Genomic DNA, 22,597 nt, shown 5'->3' with positions numbered 1-22,597 from the left:
TGAAGCACATCGTTAATAGACAAGAGAGTTGTGTGGCGGGACTGCATGTCTTTCATGGGAGTTCTGTGCTTGCCTTAGGAAGAGGGACCAACAACTCCTATTTTAGGAAGTACAAACTAAGTATTCTAGGGAAGAGGAGAAAATCCTTTGTGACTGAAAAAATGACTGAAAATGATAATACATTCACACTCAGAAAAAATGTTAACACACAAATTTCTGGTAACAAAATAGTTTATTAAAATATCATACACTGAATAGTTAGATCAACATTCTCAGGTTCTATGCCAAAAATGCAAACATTATCACATTATTTTTATTATTATTACGATTATCCCAGTATCCTGCCCACATCCAAGAAGAATAATGTCCCTGCCAGATCCACAATAGATGGTTAGCCCTTGTATCCCATTCAGTTTTTACATAAGGCATATGTAAATATACATACGTTTGATGGCTAAAATCTATCCCGTATTCTCAAAAGAGACAGGAAGGGCGATACCTCCTCAGTAACGCTGAATCAGATATCTTTCATGGACATATAAGAAAATCCTAAACTATGTTGAGGTTATGTTAACCAATGTTTAGAATTGCAAAAAAAAAAAAGTGCTTATTTTTCTGTGTTCCAAAACCCATCTCATGTTGGAAATATGAAGTATGCTGAGTTGAAGTATTCAACTCTAAGACACTGACAGCTCTGTTGATTCCTGGAGTCCTTGTTCCTCAGTGAGAAGAGCTGGAGTAAGTTTCCAGAGTAATTTTCCAAATCTATTCATTGATCCAATGATCTTCCTTCCCAAGAAACATAAAAAATTCTAGGCTTGTGCAGATAAACTGCTATCAATTTCTATAAGCTTTTATATCAATCTATAAAGACCTAAAGAGAGATAAGTAGATGTACACTGCAGTGCTTTGTTTGCTTAGTTGTATTTCCAATCTTTTCCTGACAGCCTTTCATAGGAAAACACAAAATTTGGCAAAAGGATAATAAAGAGTTTTGACTGTGTTAAAAGCCATGATCCATGGCCTAAGCAGCAAAAGCTAGTTTCATTTAGCTGATACATATAAACTGACAAGCTCGGTGGCTGTGTTTGAATAAACAAATAAATGTACCTTATGTGCAATCGGTTAGTTTTCTTAAATCACCTTTTACAGCAGAATCATACTGTATACTTAATTATTTATTTATTACATTCTTATTCAAAGCAACATACTGAATGGGAAGGATTATGAAATCAGTTTCTGTGAGCTAGCAGCAAATTATATGTTGAGAAAATTAATGTGTAGCACTTTCACTTTGAAAACTAATTTGCAATAAGAAGGGGAACAAGCTATCTAAATCCATAACATTTCATTCTGCACTGATTTTCTCCTTATGCAGACTCAGTGGTGGCAAGGCAAATGTTTCAGTTAGATACGCCATTAAATGCCTAATAATATATATTTGGAGGGGACAAAATATTACAAATGCAGTAATTTATTGGTATTTTTCCAGAGGTTTCATAGAAATTTCAAATATGCTCCTTGGAAGCAACATCCAGAATGGGGTGTTTTGTTTAAACACGCCTGAGGACCTTATAACAAATGGCACAGTAACAATGGACTTAGCCCTGAAAATATAGGGGTAGCTTCTGCAAATGTGATTAACACAGAATAGCATCATCTTCCCCAGTTAGTTAGGAATGCTTCTGAACTAAAATAAAACCTGCAGACAAGAAAGCTAGCAGAGCCTACCATCATAGGTAACGTTTCTGTGATGATACAAGGCCACAATCTGTTCAAGTAAGATGTATTTAAGAGTAGACATCCCACAAAGCTGTCTCCTGATGGAAGACTTTATCCTTTGGCCACAAGCTCAGACTGACAGAAGATCAGCAGCAGCACCATCCCAGGAGCCAGGTGCCTCTTGAATCTCAACACCAAGTGGAAGATAACAAGCAAACTCATCTGTATGTAAACAAACAGCTTTCTGCCTAGTCAAAGGCTCTCTGGGATAGTTTGGTTAGACTGGTCCTAACAGCTGGGATAAAGCTGGTGCCAGGCACGGAGGTGGAAGTGAAGCACATGCTGCAGTGAACAGATGGGATGAGAGATGCACGAGGGGCTCTAAGAGTATTTCACTTGAGTACCAGCAGAGGCCAGGGTGAACATTAAGATGCACTGTCTACTCTACAAGTCTGGGTACTGAGAGAGACCTGAAAGCACTCGTTTATACTTCACATTTTTCTTTAAATTGGCCTTAGAATGACAGAATCATTAAGGCTGGAAAAGATCTCTAAGATCATTTAGTCCTACCATTTACCACTAGTACTGTCCACTAAACCATGTCTCTCAGTGCCACATCTCAACATTTCTTGAACACCTCCAGGGACGGTGACTTCCCTACCTCCCTCGGCAGCTTGTTCCAGTGCCTCACCACTCTTTCTAAGTTTTTCCCTAATATCCAACCTGAACCTCCCCTGGCACAAGTTGAGGCCATTCCCTCACCTCTAGGGATGAGGTATCCGCAGCTTCTCTGGACAGCCTGTTCTGGTGCCTCATCACACTCGTAGCAAATAATTTCTTCCTTATATCTATTATAAATGTCCCCTTTTTTGTATTAAAACTGCTACACCTTGTCCTATCACTACGCTCCCTGATAAGGTGTCTACCCTAAGATGCAAACCCTGTAGGACCCCTGTAGGTACTGTAAGGCCACTATAAGGTTTCTCTGAAGCTTCCTGTTCTCCAGACTGAACAAGCACAGCACCATCAACCTTTCTTCAGAGGAGATGTACATCCCTGTGTCCTCTCCTAGACCACCCTGGACAGGTCCATGTCCTTCTTATGCTGGGAGACTCAGAACTAAATGCAGTAATTCCAGTAGCACAATAGCAAGTTGGCACCTTGGGTACAATAGTTGCATACAATGAACAGCAAAGAAAAATGACATTTCTACAGGTTACATGGAAATAATAGTGATTTAAATGCTGCTGTTAGGCTTGTTCAGTCTAAGCTTTCGCACCTACTGAAGGCAAGAACAAAAGCAAATGTGCTATAACAGGGTTTTGTGTCCAAAGGCAGATATACCTCCAATCTGGAGATGCTGTTTGTTCAGCCTGGATGTATGTGCTGGGGGAAGGCAAACATCCCCTTTGCTACCCACCCAACCACCTGATTAGACATATCCCTGCTAAAGCTGTACACGTGGCTATTTTCTGAATGGGCGACTTAAAATAGATCATGTTATTCTTCTACCAAGATAAATAAATAAATGAATAAATAAATAAAAGATATTTCATTATCAGTTGCCAAAAAGCAGCGCATGACTTTGGTTTACTTTACATCAGAATACATAATATAACTCTCAACATCTATCAGGATGGGGCATGTTCCTTCTGAAAATATTTATCCTGCTTTTCAGGCACAGGTAAGTGAAAAAGGACACACAACTGTCCCTATGTTAAATAAAAGGAACAGAAATAAGAAAAATAAACAAAATCAAAGTAACAGAATGCTGTATCAGAATTTCTGAATTAGATGTACTGTTTATCTCCCTACAGTAAGGGACTGTAGTTTAACTTTGATCAACCATTTATAGTAGGTTCCAATCCATCAAAGCAAAGCACAAACATTAAACATATCTCCTAGGTTCATTGTAATACCACTGAGATGACAAAGGGTCAGGATCATTGCTTCTACAAGGAAAGGCTGAGAGAGCTGGGCCTGTTCAGCCTGGAGAAGAAAAGGCTGAAGGGGGATTCTGTGATGTACAGGTGACAGAGCACTGGCACAAGCTGCCCAGAGAGGCTGTGGAGTCTCCTACTCAGAGATCTTCAGAAGCTGCCTGGACATGGGCCTGGGAACTCAGCCCTGGCTGTCCCTATGGGAGCAGGGGTAAGGCCAAGTGATCTCCAGAGCTCGCTGCCAACCTCAACCAAGCTGTGGTTGATTCTGTGATATGGATCCAGCCATATCACCTAATCATTTCCATTGGGAAGTACACATAAGGAAATAATACAGTAGCCTTACACATTCACAAAGTAACCTGCTATACCTAAACCTGTCCCAAGAGTGCTTCATGGGCACTTCCACCTCGGAAAGAAAATCTGTGTAGACTGAATGGGAGATCTCTGCCTCTACACAGTTCTGCCCACACAGAGCTCACTGAAAGTACATGGCTACAGTTCCCTATGCCAGGAGGGGAACATCTTGACAGCTACAAGCAACTCTTCTTAAATGCCTGCCCAGATGGAAGCACATGCAGTAATGTCTTAAGGGAGACATGGAAGAGGGTGCAATTATTTTCTGTAAATTAAAGTATCTTGTTATTCTTTGCTTGTTTTTGCACTGCAGAAATATTCCCTCTCTGGTAGCAGCATGATTTTGAGAGCTAGTCCATGGAGAAGGGAGCCTTGTGGGCCTGCATCTTCCAGGAATAATAATAATAAAAAAAAAAAAAAACAACAAAAACAACAACAACAAAACTTGCCTATGTAGAGAAGAGATGGAAAGAGGTAGAAGTGAATGGAAGAGAAAGATGTCACAATGCTCTGAGGCAGAAATGGGGACTAAACCATAAGAAATGTCTTCAACATGATGGATCTAGAATTTATAATAGAGTGTTTTGCTGGAGTCAAGTGCAGCCCTGTAAATTCAAAGCATTTCAGTTTGTTAATTCAGTCAGGGAAGGTGCTAGAGCACTCTCCCATGTTCTTCTGTCAGTAACTGATTCCAGTAGCTCTGCTGTTCGGATAAGCTTACTTTATGGCATGTCACGATTTTCTTAAAGCGAGAAACAGAGAATGGAATCTTTTCTGGAAAAAATGTCTGTTCTGAATGAAGCTCCTCTGGCTGAATTTTTAATTTATCAAGGCACAGTCCTATGAACACATCTTCCAGTTTGATGTATGAAACACTCTCCGAAACATGATAGATCTGACTAGCAAGATCGGTGGATAAAACATAGCCAGTCCCTGAACAAAATGGTGGGTAGGTCTTACCGGAGTATTCTTCTATCCTCACATTCCACTTGCTCTCATTTTTCCTTATGGGGTGCTCATGCAGTTTTAGAAAGCCTGTGTAAAGGCCTGTGGTCCTCTTTTTCTTTAGAAGCAGCTCGGTGAGGTAAAAAACATTCACAAACACATCTGTGTCAGTTTTCATCACAAAGCTGGACTGATTACAATACTGGTGAACCCATTCAATTCCCATCATGGTCTTTAAAGTCAAATTGTAGTATGTGTCCATAAAATCCTTTTGAATAATGTCTTTGTATTTTTGGCTTTCAGCACTGATGTCAGCCTGCTGCCCATCATTCACAGGGGTCCCCAAGAGGAAATACGTCACCAGGCGCTTGCCAACCACCATTCTCTCCTTCCCCCATGTTTGCCGGATGACCATCCTGGCATCAACGTCTTTAGATGACGAAGTCACAAGCAGGACAAGGAAAGGTGGGTTCCTATGGCAATCTATATCTGGGAGATGCAAGAAGTTTCCTTCAATTCTCCTAAATGTTTGTAGTGTGCAACTTTGTTTTTTGCTGTAGAATATAGAGAGTCCAGTCAAATTCATGTAAAAATAACATAAGCTGGCACAGCTGAGCCCCATAAGGCAAACAAGCACCTTGACTTTTCTGAAATCCATCTGAAATAAACAAGAAGGAACGGCATATTAAAAAAAAAAAAAAAAAATCTTGTTCCTTTCAGTGCTGCATACAAAACTCACTGCACAGGGTTTTAAAGCCAGGTCATCCCTTTTTGAAAGCTACCTGTCTCAGGGCATTTGCCCACACACATTTTTCTGAGGATAGTTACTACAGGACATACTGCTGGCAGCCAAATTTTCACTTGTTCTTCCTTGAACCTGGCCCCAAGACAGTATATCCTCAAGTACTCACACAAGAGGGCTCACCAATACCAGCTCATGCTGGTTGATGAGTCTCACTTCCTCATTACTTTCAGCACAGAATCATAGTATCATGGAATCACCAAGGTTGGAAAAGACCTCCAAGACCATCCAGTCCAACCACCCACCTACCACCAATATTTGCCCATTAAGCACGTTACCTAGCATGCCTTTGACTCATCAACACTGACATAAGAAAGGCTGTGGAGAAGCAGCAGATATACACTCATGCCAGATGAGAGAAAATAACAGTATACAATAATAATAAATACCGTATTTCTCCATTCATTTGAAAAATGTCTGGGTCCCAAAGGCAGCCAGCCCTGGCCAATTAACAGGCATAACCAAGCAGGTTCCTCCAGTCTTCATCTTCTCTGCATCCTGTTGGTCTCTTGCACAGATACAGAAGCTGCTCCCGATCTTGCTGCTGGAGGAGCCATGAGCGGCATGTTTGACATTGGACCAGTTGCTTGGAAAAAAAGACAAAGCAGTGGGTCAGGTTACTGGGATCTTTCTTTTTTTGCAGACTGTAGGTGACTCAGCAGGGCATGCTGACGTGAAAAGGAAGCAGTCTACACTTCTCCATCCTTTAGGGGAAGGAGCTCCAAACAGTAACAGCTCATTCATCTTTGTAAAATATCAATGCGCTGCACACATGGTTACAAACCTAGTACAAATTGTAAGAGAAAAACAATGAAAGAAAAGCCAAATAGATCACAGTGCCAAAAAGAATTACACACCTCCATAAAGGAACTGAGAAAATTCTTATGGTTCACCAGCTCCTCTTCCAGAGAACCAGAGTGAAGGATTTTTTACTGGGAGGAAAGCATTCCATTCCTTTTCTCCCAGCTCATAACAGCAAATTTGATCTGGTTTCCAAACCAAAAACACTACAAATGGAGCTGGGAAGCCTCAGATTTCATGAAAATTTGATCTCTGTCTTCTGACCAGGAATGTTCTGCCTGGACTCCCCAAGCTACACCAGCCCCAACCTGTGCCGTGAGCAGGGCTGTCCCCTGCAAGCTTAGGCTACCCAGGGCCCCATCCAACGTGGGGTGAATGGGATGCACTTTCTCCCATATTTACTGTGAAAATTGCTACTGTATAAAGAATGGTTGGAGAACAACTGCTTCTGTCATGTTTATTTAGCACAGCACTGCCATGACTGCACTTTGCAGAGCCATCACCATCCAGTCTAAAGCATATTGTTTTACAACACAGGTTAGGTGTGACAAGGCCTACAATTTCTAAATTATCTGACTTTCCCTGTATTTTTCCCCCTTGGCCGGCATCTGACAAATAGTACAGCCTGTGCTTCAAGATTTCCAGCTTCTACGCACTTATCTTCACAGAAGAGTCCTAGCAATGTTACAGTCTACAGAAGGTGGTCTAGGAAACAGTGGAGACTTAATAGTAATCAAACCTCTTTTCTGTTGATTATTTTGGAGAGCACCCTGTATTTTGGCATCAAAATCTCTTAGGTTTTATAGAAAATCCTCTGGCAGTAAGCTTGCCCTGGTTTCATCTGAGTTAATATTCTTCCCCTAGTAGGGGCTGGCTAGCTGTCAACAGGTGGTGAACAATTGCATTATACATCACTTTATCTTGTATGCTTTTGTATTTATTATTATTGTTATTATTTTCCCATCCTTTTTTTGTCCTATTAAACTGTCTTTATCTCAACCCATGATTTCTACCTTACTCATGGATAGTGGCAAATGCCTTCTGGGGGTGGTTGCAGCAATGGAAGCAGAACAACTGGCAGCACAGAAGCAAACCCATCCAGGGCACTGCAGTGTGGAAAGATATTGCTGCCTGGGTAGAGAATGTAGTTGTAAAAGTAAATCACGTGGATGCCCATGTACCACAAAGCTGAACCACTGAGGAACATTAAAACAACCAGCAGGTGGATTGAGCCACTAGGACTGCAGTGGCTCAGGTAAATCGGACTGGCAACATAAATATTTCTAGTTCAGTGGGCCCGTGAAACTTCAGGCCATCAAGAAAGGCCATCAACATACAGATGGTCTAGGGATTGAGGGGTGGACTTTATCACTGACACAGGCTATTCAAGAATGTAGAATATGTTCTGTGATTAATCAAGCCAAGCAGATAAAGCCTCTTTGGCACAGAGGATGACAGCTGAAATATAAATACGTGGAAACCTGGCAGGTTATACAGCACTCCCACAAACTCACCATGGCAAACACCATGTGCTTGCAATGGTGGAAGCAACCAGATGGTTGGAAAGAGATCCCATGCCCCAGGCCACTGCCCAAATACTGTCTTGGGCCTTGAAAAGCATGTCCTGTGGTGGCACAGCACCCCAGAAAGAACTGAGTCAGAGAAGGTGACTCATTTCTGAAACAACCTCATAAACACCTGGGCAAAAAACATGGCCTTGAGTGGGTATATCACATCCCCTATCATGCACAAACCTCTGGGAAAATCAAATGATACAATGGACTGTTTAAGACTACACTAAGAGCAGTGGGTGCTGGAACATTCAAGCACTGGGATACACAATTACCCAAAAACTATCTGGTTAGATAACATTTAGGAATCTGTCAATAGAGCTGGCTCTCCCCAGTTAAAATATTTACATACTGCAGAAGGGAAAAAGTCCCAGTGGTGCATGTAGAAGACGTGCTAGGCAATACAATCTGGATTATTCCTGCCTCAGGCAAAGGCAAGCCCTTCTGTGAGATTGCTTTTCTCAAGAACATGGGTATATTTGGTGAGGAATGCAAAAGGATGGGGAAGTCCAGTGCGTATCTCAAAGAAATTTGAAGATGGGTGGGAATAACCAACAATTTGAATTGTATAATGAGCAGCACCTACACAGAGCCAAGGACATTTCAGCTCCTCACACTGCCCTGCCTACAAGGAGCTAAGGGTGCACAGGGAGCTGGGAGGGGGCAGAACAGGGACAACTGACCTGAACTGGCCAGAGGGAGACATACTGAACAATAAAAGTGGGGGTTAACTGTTGGGATGAAGTACTGCCTGGGACTGGCTGGGCATCAGTCAGTGGGTAATGAGCAACTGCTCTGTGCATCACTGATTTTAAATATTCTTTCTACATCATCGTTGTCATTATTATTATTATTATTGTTGTTGTTGTTATTTTCCTTCTCAGTCCTATTAAACTGTCTTTATCTCAACCATGAGTTATACCTTTTTTCTGACTCTCTCCCCTATCCTACTGTGGGTGGAGTGAGCAAAAAGCTGTGTGGTGCTGAGCTGCCTGCCAGCTTAAATCACAACACAAATCTATCTGAGTTTTCTCTTTGATTTGAGTCAGAAATTGCAGTTTGTTATTATCTCAAAGTTTTTTCCATTTCCTATCATTACAACTGTCAAGTATTTTATGTAGGGCATTGCAGAAAAATTACCTGTTTTGTGTCCTAACGAGTGGTTTGTTTAACCTGCCCAGCAGAGTGTGTTATGGCTCTGTGTATATCCAACATAGTTTGCACTAAAGCCTGAGACCGGAGCAATGTGGGTTACAGCAGCCTGCAGTCATGCTCTCTCTTGGCACATGCCTAAAACGAACAAGGAAGAAAAGAAAAAGATAACACAGGTCTGTATCGTGTCGGACATACCTTTGCTTTGCACATGCCTGAACTCATTTGGCACTTGCCATTGGGCTTGGACAGTCACCATAGCCAGAAGGTTCAGCCTTTTGCTGGAGCACCAGGAGTCACTTCTTGTCTGAGTGTCAGAGTGATCTAGAAAGCATCAAAGGGACACCCTGGAGCTTGCCGAAACTCGCCAAGATAAGCTCCTTGAATTTCATTTCTTTCAGCAAATTAGGAGAATGAGAGAATTTATTTGCCATCTTTGCTGTTCCACGAGGTTTCCCGAGCACCATGACACTTTGCCACGGTGGGCAAATTTGCTAGAGCCTCCACTTACAACACTGACCTTCGTAAACTCCTTCATGTCGTACTGTGAATGGGTCACGTTAACTCATCTGACTGAGCCTAGTTATCACATCAAAATTAATATGACACCTCCTTTAGATCCATTAATGAGTATAATTATCTAAACAGCACCAAGAGATCAAGGCTATATGGCATATAGATCAGGAAAAGCAATCTGGCCCGCAGCAGAGAAGGTAAGTAGGTCTAGAGTCCCCATGAGAAAAAGATTCAAAATACAAATTTAAAGAAATAAAGTTTGCTTAATTTTTCTGGGGCAAAGTTACAGTCACACTGCTGAGTTCAGTGGGTGATCAGTCTTAGATTCTTGTTCATGTCGCACTTGTTGAACAGCGAAAGTCCCAAAACACAGCATGTTCAAAGCACATTTGGCCATCAGGAGGAGTTGCCACTTTGTATAAGAAAGGGGCAAGAGGTTCCTACTGCCTCTAGCGCACCCAAAAGCATGGCTGTGATTTAAACATGCAAACAGGAGTAGGAACCTCAGGCACCGCACAGCTAAAGACAGCAGAGGCATTTCAAATTGCCTTTCCTAATAGCCAAAAGTAGCACGTGCCCTGGTATAAGCACAACTAATACCTGTTAATGTTTTTGTTTTGGTTTTTTTTTTATTTTTCCTGGAACAAAACCTTTAAGCTGCATTCATAGAAGCTTGGCAGGACACAGAGAGGGACTGAGTATACTTAGATAATAAGTCAATACACCAGGAAACAGTTTTCCTAAATGCAAGCATTTTAAAAGAGCAGAGATCACCTTCATTCTCTCAAAGGCGAAGACTGACAAAGCAGAAGGCTCAGCAGTAGCTGGGACAACACTGCTAGGGAAGGAAGAATCATCCCCTTGCTGGGCAGCCTGGTTTCTCTGTTCAGTCAGGGTCATTCAACCCAGCTGACTTCTACTCAACATAAAGCGTCATCCTTGGACACCTGGCCCTGCCATGACCCCTTTGAAGTGCTGGCTGAGTCCTGCCCCTTTGCTTGGTGCCTGCATACACAGGGCCATCATGACAGGTGAGACAGGTCACAGTGCCACCTCAACCACAAGAACTCAGTGCGGAAAACAGCCAGGGTGGTAGGGCTAAATGTTATCTTCACAGTGCTTTAGAATGTCTCTTTTCAACTCAGAGGAAACCATGCACAGCAGCACATTTTAACAACATCCTCATCCAAAGTGAATGTCAAGACTGGAAGGCAAGGAGGATGGAATACTGAATAAAGAACAGGGGGAAAGTATCTTCTTCTGGCTGCTCTGTTAGTTTACAAGAAGGCTTTTCTGCTCTGATACCTCTCACCAATGTCAGGATTCTCTCCTTTTGACAGCTGATTAGCAAGTCTAAGCAAGCCATCGTTTTAGTGCTTTATAATTGCCAGTTTCTGTCAAGGAAGCACTGACTTGCTAGGCACTTTATTTCATACTGGGGAGTATTTTGTTTGGTTTGATGCTTGCTTGTATGGGTGTGTTGTTTGCTTTCACAATCTGCGATGTTTTACGCCCATTATTCTGAGACGTCATCAGGACAAGATACAAGTCACGTGAACAAGACTTGTGGACTCTGTTCCACCCCTCCAAAGAATGTTTTTCTCTGTTATTTTTAAATGGAAAAACATTTAAAGAAAATATTGGCTTTTCCACGTGGGGCAGATGGCAGTGCAGGTTAAACAGCCTGAGGGACATGGAAGCACAGAGCTGTGCACAAATCTTCTTTGTGTTTCAAGAGCACACATCAACCTCAGGGCTGCTCCTGATGGGGATTCTGCCCTCCTGGCTCCTCCCCAGCAGATCCTGGGCCACTATTTTGGGGCATACATGGGAAGAGGGGTCTGAGAATGGAAGATGTTAATGTTGAAGATAAACCTCAGGACCACCAGAAAGACAAAAACAATTTATGAATGGGGAAATGGCACCAGGCAGTAATCAATGGGTTCACCAGCAGTCACAGGAAAAGCCTGCTGTGCAGCCAGGAGGAAAACCCAGGCGTCCTGAGCTGCTGGGGTGAGGTTCCAGCTAGGAGTCCTTCCTGAAAGAGGATCCAGGGTAGGAAGCTGGTGCCAAGGCTCTCAGAGAGTCACCAATGTCCCCAACCTTGCCCATCCAAAACATCCTCCTGTCCTGTAAATAATCAGTTAGCTACTCTACGGATGACACTAAGCTGAGTGGTTAAGTTGATAGGACAGAAGGAAGGGACGCCAGCCAGAGGGATCCAGATAAGTTTGAAAGATGGGCCCATATGAACCTAATGAGGTTCAAGTGCAAGGTACCACATTTGGATTGAGGCAATCCCAGGTATGTGTACAGACTGAGAGAAGAACTTAAGAGCAGCCCTGCAGAGAAGGACTTGTGGGTTCTGATATGAAAAGCTGTATGTGTGTTCTTGCAGCTCAGAAGGCCAATATTATCCTCGGCTGCACCACAAGAGAGGTGGCCAGCAGGGAGAGGGAGGGGATCATCCCCCTCTGTTTTGCATGTGTGAGGCCCCATGTGGAGTATTGCATCCAGGCCTGGGGCCTTCAGTACAAGGAGTGGAGATGTTGGAGTGGGTCCACAGGAAGATAAAAGCATGCTCAGAGGGCTGGAGCATCTTTCTTGTGTAAAAAGGTCAAGCTGGAGCTGGACTTGTTTATCTTGCAAAAGGCTCCTGGGTGACCTCATTGTGTCCCTCCAGTACTTAAGAAGAGCTTATAGACAGGAAGACCAACTTTTTACACAGTCTGGTAGAAATGGGACAAGGGGAAATGCTTTTAAACTAAAAGAGAGGATATTTAGATTAAATGTTAGGAGGAAATTCTTTACTCAGAGAGTGGTGAGATGCTGGAACCAGCTGTCCAGAGAGGATAGCACTTGTTTCATTTACTTCTTTGGATTTTAATAATAAACACATATTATTTTTTTCTTTAAAACTGAGCAGAAGAAACTAGTCCAGCTTTGAAGAATTTAATAGTTCTTGACAAAAAAATAGAACTGAAAGTTACGTTAAATTCTAGAGTAATGTTCATACTGAGGAAATCCTCTGCATACAGAATCTGCATTCAGATATATGAGTACAACTGTACTGTTAAGCAGCACAATCAACACAGCCTCAACACTCTTATTACCGTTGTAGTATGCAGTAATAAGCAGAGAAAATTTTCTTGTAAAAATCAAAGAAAATCCATAACCAAAGTTCAATAATGGAGGAATATCTGAAAATTCCACCTGATTCCTCTAGATCTCCTGTGGCTGTGCTGCAGCACAGACAGTTTTAGAATAGGTGTCTGCAGTTCTTTATCTCTTATCTTTCAAAGAAAGACTCACACCATTTCCTTCTCTGAATGACAGTTTTAGTACCACCTAAGGTAACATAAAGGAGGTTAATTACCCCTTCCTCCCCTCTAGCCCCAGCTTTTATTGCTGAGCATGACACTACATGGCATAGGACATCCCTTTGGCCAGTCAGGGTCAGCTGTCCCAGTTCTGTCCCCTCCCAGCTCCCAGTGCACCCTCAGTTCCTCCCTCCTCTCTTTAATACCAGTGGACTCTTTTCCTACAATCCCCCAATCTTCAGTTTACCTCTGATGGTAATGAGCATTTTTACCTTTCTATTCTTCTTTTTTTCCCCAGCACCTCATGAATTGGTGAGCATAATGCAATTACTGTTTTACTTCCTATATTCCAAACTGCTGATCATACCAAAGGTAAGGAGCTGTCCACAATTGGATGCACCCATTGTGCAGATTCCCCCAGTACAATCCAATACCATTCAGTGTCCTGAACAGTAAAACCCAACTAAAAGCCACTCTCTTACCCACGCAGTGAAATAAAGCAATGAGGATGATTTTTCCTTCAGTGCTATGGCTCCAAAAGCCCAGTTAACTGATCTGCAGCACTGTGCTTCAAAAATTATGCAGATGAGTTTGTGTGTCATTGCTCCCCCCTCCCCAAAGAAATGACTTAGAGTCACAGAATCACAGAATATCCCGAGTTGGAAGGCAGCCATAAGAGCCACTGAGTTCTTCTGGCTCTACACAGCACCGTACTCTATGTCTCAGAGTGTTGTTTGGATGCTTCTTTCACCCTGCTTGCACCCTTATTTATAAGCAGTGCCACAGTTGGATGAAGGTGTTATCTGAGGCACAAAGTTTGCTCTTCTCCCTCAGAAGTAATCTCAAGATACAGGGAGGAGAAAGGAAAAGAGTAATGTGGAGAAGAGATAATTTATACAGACTGTACAAAAAGTGTCCAGACCAAGTAAAATTACCGATAAAGGCATTCCAATGTCATTGCAATCTTTCACAAACAGAGTGCTCCTCAGCCCAGCCACTGCCGCTGTGGGATAAGAACTTGTCAGGATGTTGCACTTTAGATATGGGTTTCATTTTCCTATTTAAAATAAAGGTCTCCTTATTTTTAAGAGTTTTCTCCCAGCTCTCAGCAAAAAACATGGGTCAGCCAAACCTTGCGCCCCATTCTCCCAAACACAACTCAAGCTCTACAGCTGGGGGCAGGTTCATGGGCAGCCAGAATGTGCTAAAATGTATTAAACCATTAGGTTTTAGTACATTGGGGTACTAAGTGGTCCTGTATGTGAGATTTCTTGCAACTGTCCCACCAGCCCAGGGTACCCCTTGCACCTCCTGCTCATTTTACTGCAGGATGGATGCTTCAATATCGAGCCTTCACATGAACTCACCACCGGCTGGGGATATGACAGGTAGCTCGTTCTACACCTACTCTTCAAAGCCAGAATTTTCCTTTTGTTCTCCCAACCGAAAGCCCACCAGATTCGGGTATCCCCATCCTCGGTGCACAAACGAGATCCCCGCACATGGCCATACCTGCACCGGGTGATCCGCGCTCCTTCCCTCACACGCTCGTAGCGCATCCTCGGGCTCGTAGGGCCGTGCTGCGGTGGTTGCAGGGGACTGCGCTGCCTGCTACGTCCCGGCCCTTCCCCGGGCAGCTCCACGAGCCCACGGTGCGTGGCCGCCTCCAGCCCCGCGTGGGCTGCAGGCGAGCCCGGGGACAGCACTGATGCGGCTGCTGTAACTCGAGCTCTCCGCCTGTCTCCTTCCCTCCCTCCCTCCTCTCCTCCCTCTCACTCCCTCCCTCCCTCCCTCCCTCCGTCCGTCCCTCCCTTCACCCGTAGGTATCAGCCTCACACAGACACTGCAGTGGGAGCCGGCAGGGAAAGTTAGGAACTGTCCTAGCAGACGGCTTTATGATGCTTTTGAGGAGGAGACGACACTCCTCCAGCCCTGCTAACGGAGCTGCTCGTCCTGCAGAGCGGAGCCGAGCCTTTGTAGGGCTGGGAAGTTAGGCTCCGTGCTCTCGGCTAACGGTGATGCTGCTTGGAGAACGCTCCGAGCCGTGGATTTCCCTCTATAAGGTGCAACGAGCTCTGCGCAAGGAGCAAAGGGCACCCTACATCTGTCCCAGCATCTCTTCCCCATCCCTGTCATCTGCACTCCACTTCACCCCCTCCTCACGCCCTTGATGAGCAGGAGAGATGGGGACTGCCAGCTGTGTATGGGCACAAGCCCCCCCCCAGGTGGTGGCAGTCCATAACTGAAAGTTTCACACGACAGCAGTTATTGAAGCAAATGTAAATAGTTTTTGCTCCTAAGGGCTGCAGGCTCTTAGGAATGTGTGCTTCCAGAAGGGTGTTGTAGATAAAACATCCCGTTTAATCACTACACCCCCGCTAACAGCTCGGGGAGTTTGGACTTCCAGCACTAAATACCTTCTTTGATTTGTAGTTGTCATTTCTGAAGCAGGTTGCTTCAGCGCAGCACAAAAACAAGGGAAAAATCAATTGCAGCACGCTGCTGGCAGCTCTCCTCCTCCTCCCCCTCCACTCCGACAGTACAGATACAGAAACATGGCAGAGGAAATGCACAAAACGCTCTCTGCTCCTTCTCCTTTGCAGGGAAATACAGGTGAGAGATGGGGAATCACTTCCAAATTAGCTTAAAAAAAAGCACAGGATGCTTTATTATTACTACTACTACTACTACTTATTATTATTACTATTATTATTACTACTACTACTACTACTACTTAAGAGGAAAAAAAAATAAAAGAAAGCAAATCCATGTATCCTCAATCTTCTCTACTTCTCATTTTGTGCTCAGAAAACTCTCCTTGCCTTTTGGCACTTTCCACAGCCTGATCCACCATCTTCCACTGGGGAGCCACAAAAGCTTCAGCATAGCTGGGTCCATGCTCCCTGTGGGCAGGGTGGGCACCTCAGGGCTGTGCTGCTAGGGAGCGCACTGTGGATCTCTATCAAACTTCTTCCCTGCTCAGTGCTGTAAGGGAGGGCAGGGAGACACAGTCTCACACAGGGCTGTACACTGAAGGGCTGGTGTCCATGAATCACAGAACCATTGAACAGCTTGGGTTAGAAGGGAGCTCAAAGCCCACCCACCCCAACCCCAGCCACGGGCAGAGCTGCTCCCCACCAGCTCAGGCTGCCCAGGGCCCCATCCAACCTGGCCTTGAGCTTCTCCAGGGATGGGGCACCACAGCTTCTATGGGCAACCGTGCCAGTGCCTCACCACCCTCTGATGGAAGAAATTATGAGTTATGGTGTCAATATTTATTGCTGAGTGGAGGAAATGACAATTCCATGAACCATAACCCCTATTCTAGAAAAAAAGAACAAGGGACAGAATCTACCTCTCTGTGCCTTTGGCTCAGTATTGCACTTGATGTGCAGGTCCACCCCTACACCAGTGAAGCATTTAAACAGAGCAGTATAAACATATGCTTATATTACTAGCAGGAAATTTAAGTCAACATATATTTCCATGAAGTCAGCCCTCAAAGAATGAATCAGGGACCAAACTGGTATTGTAATTGAGCTAAAATAATCCTAAGCTTCCTCTAAAAGCATGTAGCTTTAACCTGTCACATCGAATGAGAATTACACACTTAAACTATAATCTTCCTGTTCCCTTAGTCATCAGGGCCTAGCTTAAAGTGAAAAAAAAAAAGCACAGATGCTGATTGACTGCAAAGGAGGAGGTGGGGGGCACAGGGCAGGACACTTTGAAAATGGGGTATTTCTGCTGCCCAAGTAAGATTCACCTCAGTGCTGCTCATAGCTGGACACTATGTCTCAAAGAACTTGGCTTGATATCATCACATTCTCTAACAGGTTCTGAGGGTTGGAAGTGGTCCTCATAAGTAACAGAGTCTATTTCTATGTGAGAAATCACTGAGGTGTAAGGCAGGCAGAGAGGAGGTTGCGCTACAGTAACTCACCAAAAATGCTGTTGTTTGGGGTGGGGTTAGGTTCGCTGTGTTTCTGGGTTCTTCTAACGTTATGAACAATATGAATAGGAGCTACATCCCTGGGCAATGCTGATAATACAGTTGCAGGTGGAAGAGCTGTGTCCTTGAGCTGTGCTGATAAGGGCCGCAGGTGGGGGATCTACAGGCTGCACACCTGGGATAGGTGCTAGGCATCACAGTGGTGTTACCACCTGGTTGCACTAGGAGTGTCAGAGCTGTCCACAAAAAATTATATCCACCTGTCTTGTAGAAGCCTCCAGCACTTCATTACATTGAATCTACATGCAGATTTATTTCAGTCAGGCAAAGGAATTTTGTTGCAATTTTGGGGGCAACGTTTATGTTTATAAAGACATTAAAAGCTCTCACCTCATATGAGGAATGGTAGTACCAATAGAACCTACTTGTATAGTGTTAAAATGTTTTTTAGGTCCTGTTCCTCCTTCTGCATCTTACTGGTGGGTACAGCTACTCCTATGGAGGCACAGAATGAAGGTGGGGACAGTGATGGAGTCAGAGAGAGATGCAGCTGTGTGCTCCCTTGGCAGGGCTGCAGAATCTGCACTACTCATCCACTGGAGACCAATGAACACCAGCATTTTTTTTCATAGAATCTGCAGAATTCATAGAATGGTTTGAGTTAGAAGAGTCCTAACCAGCTCAGGCTGCCCAGGGCCCCATCCAACCTGGCCTTGAGCGCCTGCAGGGATGGGGCACCACAGCTTCTATGGGCAGCTGTGCCAGAATCTCACCGCCCTCTGATGAAAGAAATTATGAGTTATGGTGTCAATGTTTATTGCTGGGGGAGTGGAGGCAATGACAATTCCAAGAACCATAAGCCCTATTCTAGAAGAAAAGAACAAGGAAAATAATCTACCTCTCTGTGCCTCTGGCTCAGTATTTCACATCACCACTGTCTGGATGAAGAATTTCTACCTAACACCTGACCTAAATCTCCCTTCTTCTAGTTTAAAGCCATTCCTCCCTGTCCTATCACTATCAGACCATGTAAAAAGTTTGTTTCCCTCCTATTTATACACTCCCTTCAAGTAATGGGAAGGACACAGCGGAATCTTCCTGCATCTTTCTCTTCTCCAGACTAAACAAGCCCAGCTGCCTCAGCCTGTCTTCATAGGAGAGCGAGCTCCAGCCTTATGAGCATCTTTGTGCCATCCACTGGACCCTTTCCAACAGCTCCTCTCCTTCTTGTTCTGGGGGCCCCAGGCCTGGATGCAGTACTCTGAATGGAACCCCATAAGGGCAGAGCAGAGGAGAACAATCACCTCCCTCTCCCTGCTGTCACCCTTCTTGTTGATGCTGCCTGTTGGCCTTCTTTGTTGCAAGCACGCACTGCTGGCTGATGTCCAGCTTCATCAGGACCCCCACATCCTTTTCTGCAGAGCTGCTCTCAAGGAGTTCTCCCAGTCTGTGAAGTGCATATTAAAGGGGGTTTACGGAAAAACCCATTCAAAAAACAGATGCACACCATTAGCGTTACCCAAAAGTTTGTACTTATTCAGTCGCTTCCTTTGTTTTACACAGCAGACTGGGCCTGGGTCAGTGAACCTTGGCTGCAGCAAACCACAACAAGAAGCCACTTACGGAGACAAAACAACCAGACATGAAACTCTTTGACAAACGTGTTCTCATAACAACTTCCTTCGGAGCGAAAAATCTGAAGTCGCTGATAGCCATCCATACTCTACATTGTGGGGTAAACGTAAGCTGTCAGAGGACAAAAAACTTTACTGAGAAAAGGCAAAAATAGAACTATTTCAGCAAACTGACAGCCCTTCGAGAGCTTCTTTAATTTATCTTCACTACGGATACAGTGTTCTTAATATTTGTTTTGCTTATGCATGCCTCATACCAGCATCCACCCACTATGCGTAAGAAAGCAAGCTATCGGCGTGTGAATAGAGTTGTATTCAGAGGTACAAAGGTTGAAGGTCTTATTTCCCCTATCTAAACAAACCTCTTGATTTCTAATAATTTCAGTATGTCGTGATGTCTCACAGCTTCTTGCAAAGAACTTCTGAGAGCCAAAATCTAACTCCAGCATCTGCTGGACTTGGCCTTTTACACTTTCAGCAGTCTTTGTTCAGTGCGATTGCAGGTGTACGAACTCGTACCTTTACTTTCACTCCGTATGAGACCTCCCATCTAATCCACCATCATCCTTTGTTTGTTCCTGCTGCTCCAGGACCAGCTGCTGACAAACCTGCAGCAGCTCAACAGCTGAGAACAATCAAAGCTGTGCCTTTAGCTCACATGTCTCTGGGTGGGACCTGACCAAGGATACCACTCATGGCTGCTGCCTGCACTCAGCCTGTGTCTCACTCAGAGACACAGCCCATCTCTGACAGCAATTCCAGCTTGATTTAAAGCCTCACTAACACAAAAGCCTTTTTCTCTTGCTGATAAGCTGCTATCCATTTGAAGTATGGAGCTGTTTCTTGCTATGTTCTGTTGGCTGGGGACTTCATCCTGCTTTTTATCCCTCAATAAGCAGATAAAGGCTGGGATTAAGATACCTCTTTGTTTTCTTTTGAAGAAGCTGTCCAATTTATTTTTTCTACAGTCTTCTTATACAGTAGACAAGGGCTGTACTTGGTGAGCATCCAGCAGGGCAAGAGGCTGCAAGATCCTGGATGTGGTACAGAGAATTGGCTTCCTTGTGACTGAGCAAGAAGTAACAATTCCAAACTAAAAGGGGAAATTTAGGTTAGATATGAGGAAAAAGATATATCTCCTAGGAGGGCAGTAAGGTGCCGGCACAGCTGCCCAGTGAAGCTGTGGTGCCCCATCCCTGGATGTGCTCAAGGCCAGGTTGGATGGGGCCCGGGGCAGCCCTGTCCACAGCAGGTGTTGGGGTGGGTGGGCTTTGAGCTCCCTTCCAACCCAAATATGGTTCTGTGATTCTATGACTCATTAACCACAAGGTCCTTAGCTGTGTTTCTCTTCATGCCTTCTGGGCTTTTCCAGTGCACAGCTCCAGGAGCCTGCAACCTGTCCCTGATGAGCCCTTCTTCAGGGCTGGCTCACAGCAGGCTGAGCACCACTTTACAGCAGTGATGATAATCAAACCACATGCTCCAGGTCTTTGGCTCCAGGTCAGGAATAAGGGAATAGTTTTTATCACCACTCCTCACTGCATGATTGATGGGAAGTACATGGAGCACCATGTACTTTGCTCATAGACCTTGATTTTCCTTTGGGAAGGAATTTCTGTTCCTGGGCACATCACCTGACCTGAGGCAAATGGTAGGGTAGGTAGGCGCCAGAAGTTACAGCTAAGCTGCCCGATGAACATCTGTGCGCCCACCACCCACCTTTGGTCTCATCCTTGCCAGGGAGGTATTCCCTTCTGCCCCAGCCTTGCAGGCATCCAAAAGGTCAACAGCATGCAGATCCCTGCAGGATATGAGCCCTGGAGCAGCATTATCAGAAGGCAGGTTCAAGCATATCAACAGTGCGCAGGAATCACAGACTGAATGGCACAGTGGGGCTCCTGGCCTGAAGAGGTGCTGGCAGACACCTTCCATGCAGCAGCCCAGCAGTTACAGAGCAGCCTCAGGAACTGAAACCAAAATGCTGTGTCTCAGGGACCAGTTGCATCCCACACAGTCACTGTCAAAAGGTATCAGGAAGGACAAAGCAAAGAAGAGGAGTCCTATGAGGAGGAACACAACATGCTTGCACAAGAAAACAGTTTTTACAAGGCACAGCCACCCTAAGGTAAAATGAAGATCTTAAGGCAGGTGTGTACATGGGCTTGATGTCTAACTTCAGTCTTTCTCCTTCTCCCCTTGTGTCTCCCTGTTAATTGTGCACCTGCCTACAGGCCAGGCAAAGATGTGATCTCAGGGAAACAATGATTGAAAGCAGGTTTAGCACAGCCACTGAGCTGCCTCCATCAGCCCATCCACCTGCAGGCATTTGCTCAGCACTGATCAATCTGAGCACCGTTACACAGCTTGAGATGAAAGGTTTGGTAGAGCCTGACTGCAGTGCCAGAAAACTAGCCCTTCATCTGTGGTTCTGACTAATGGGTCCCTCTGTGCTACTGAGTTTAATGTGCCTTTTGGTTTATTTATTATCAGCATCTTCCTGTGCTGGGCTGGCAAGGGAGCAAGTGGCAATGGGAAGGACTCCAAATAGTGTATTTTTTGATCTGGCTCAGAATGAGGGCTGTCAACAGAAAGGTTCATTTGGATTAAAACCAAGAACAGGGAAGGGAAGGGAAGGGAAGGGAAGGGAAGGGAAGGGAAGGGAAGGGAAGGGAAGGGAAGGGAAGGGAAGGGAAGGGAAGGGGGAGAAAAACAACTGTATTCTTTGTCTCTCTTCTGCTTTTTAAAGAAACAGGAATAGCTTGGGGGCAGAGTGCTACTTAGAGCCAGCCATGGTTTGTGTTGTTGCTCTATGAGCTTGAAGCTCATTCGTAGATCAGGTGCTTTGTTAGAGGCTGTTTGGGTTCAAGACCAGGGCTGCTTTGGAAACAGAAATAGCTCCTAGAGCATATACCTGGAACAAAGAGCTCCAAATGCAGCTGAATGCAACAAACTAATTTGCTGTCAGACATGGTATAAAATGGAATGCAGTGGAAATCTGGCACAATATTACCTTCAAAGAGATTGAAATCCAGACAGAAGTTCTCCTAAATTCTCAACACGAATGAAGTTGTTTTTGACAGCATCCCACTTTGAAATGTTCCCACATAGTTTAAAGCAGAATTTTGAGAAGTGAAAGATGTTTATCTCCAAAGAACAAAAAGGCCTTTTGGTGAATGTTTATTTCTTTCAGATCCTGGACTGGGTGTACAAAGCACTGCCACGTTACCAACTGAAATCAAATGCTAACTTTCACCTACTTTTTTTCAGAGAAACCTTGTTAATCAGCACCACTCTTACCCAACCACCTGCAGGTCTGCTCTGCTGCACTCTGACCCTCTCTGTTACCCAAGAGAGGTATTATTCACAGAGATTTAGATATTTCTACCTAAATATATATATATATATACATTTTATTATGCTGTTTTTTATTTTCCAGGCGAATGAGGGCAACTATTGCTAGATTGATAGGTATCCATCTTCCCTATGATTTTTCCCAGTAATCTAACTAAAAGGAGGTTGTGGTGAGGTGGGGGTTGGACTGTTCTGCCAGGTAACAGCAAAAGGACAAGAGCGAATGGCCTCAAGTTGCACCAGGAGAGGTTCAGGTTGGATGTCTGAAAAAACTTCTCAGCAAGAGCAGTGATGCAGTGGCACAGGCTGCCCAGGGAGGTGGTGGAGTCACCATCCCTGAAGGTGTAACCGTATGGATGTGGCACTGAGGGACATGGTCTGTAGCAGTCACAGGCATGGGCTGACTTAATGATCTTATTGGTCTTGCCAACCCTTATGAATCTATGAACTCATGCCTTACACTTCCTACATCAACAGCTTCTAACTTTTCCACTTTTTTGCCTGATAGACTCTTACAGAATGTGAAGAAGGCAA

The 22,597-nt window shown here is 44.4% G+C and overlaps 1 protein-coding gene across 2 annotated transcripts; it reads right to left on the bottom strand.

Annotated features, from left to right (window-relative positions):
- Positions 1-213: 213 nt before the first annotated feature.
- Positions 214-9,419, bottom strand: B3GALT5 (beta-1,3-galactosyltransferase 5). Of its 2 annotated transcripts, XM_032448976.2 has the most exons (3): positions 9,279-9,419; positions 6,156-6,352; positions 214-5,518 (listed from the first exon to the last, which is right to left on the bottom strand). In XM_032448976.2, exons 2-3 carry the CDS (start codon positions 6,170-6,172, stop codon positions 4,672-4,674), a joined length of 864 nt encoding a protein of 287 aa, XP_032304867.1. In that variant the 5' UTR covers positions 6,173-6,352; positions 9,279-9,419; the 3' UTR covers positions 214-4,671. The 2 variants fall into 2 exon arrangements, with proteins under 2 accessions (XP_032304867.1, XP_032304866.1); XM_032448975.2 differs by lacking the exon at positions 9,279-9,419 and having other exon boundaries at positions 214-5,622; positions 6,156-6,296.
- Between the last annotated feature and the right edge of the window lie 13,178 nt (positions 9,420-22,597).

The sequence above is a fragment of the Coturnix japonica genome, chromosome 1 (assembly GCF_054131305.1).
Source record: "Coturnix japonica strain WE chromosome 1, WE-NBRP24, whole genome shotgun sequence".
NCBI classification, from domain to species: Eukaryota; Metazoa; Chordata; class Aves; order Galliformes; family Phasianidae; genus Coturnix; species Coturnix japonica.
This window is presented reverse-complemented; position numbering and strand designations above follow the sequence as displayed.

Coding starts and splice junctions, on each gene's coding strand:
- B3GALT5 (XM_032448975.2), bottom strand. CDS start 5,622: ATGGATTTCAGAAAAGTCAAGGTGCTTGTTTGCCTTATGGGGCTCAGC.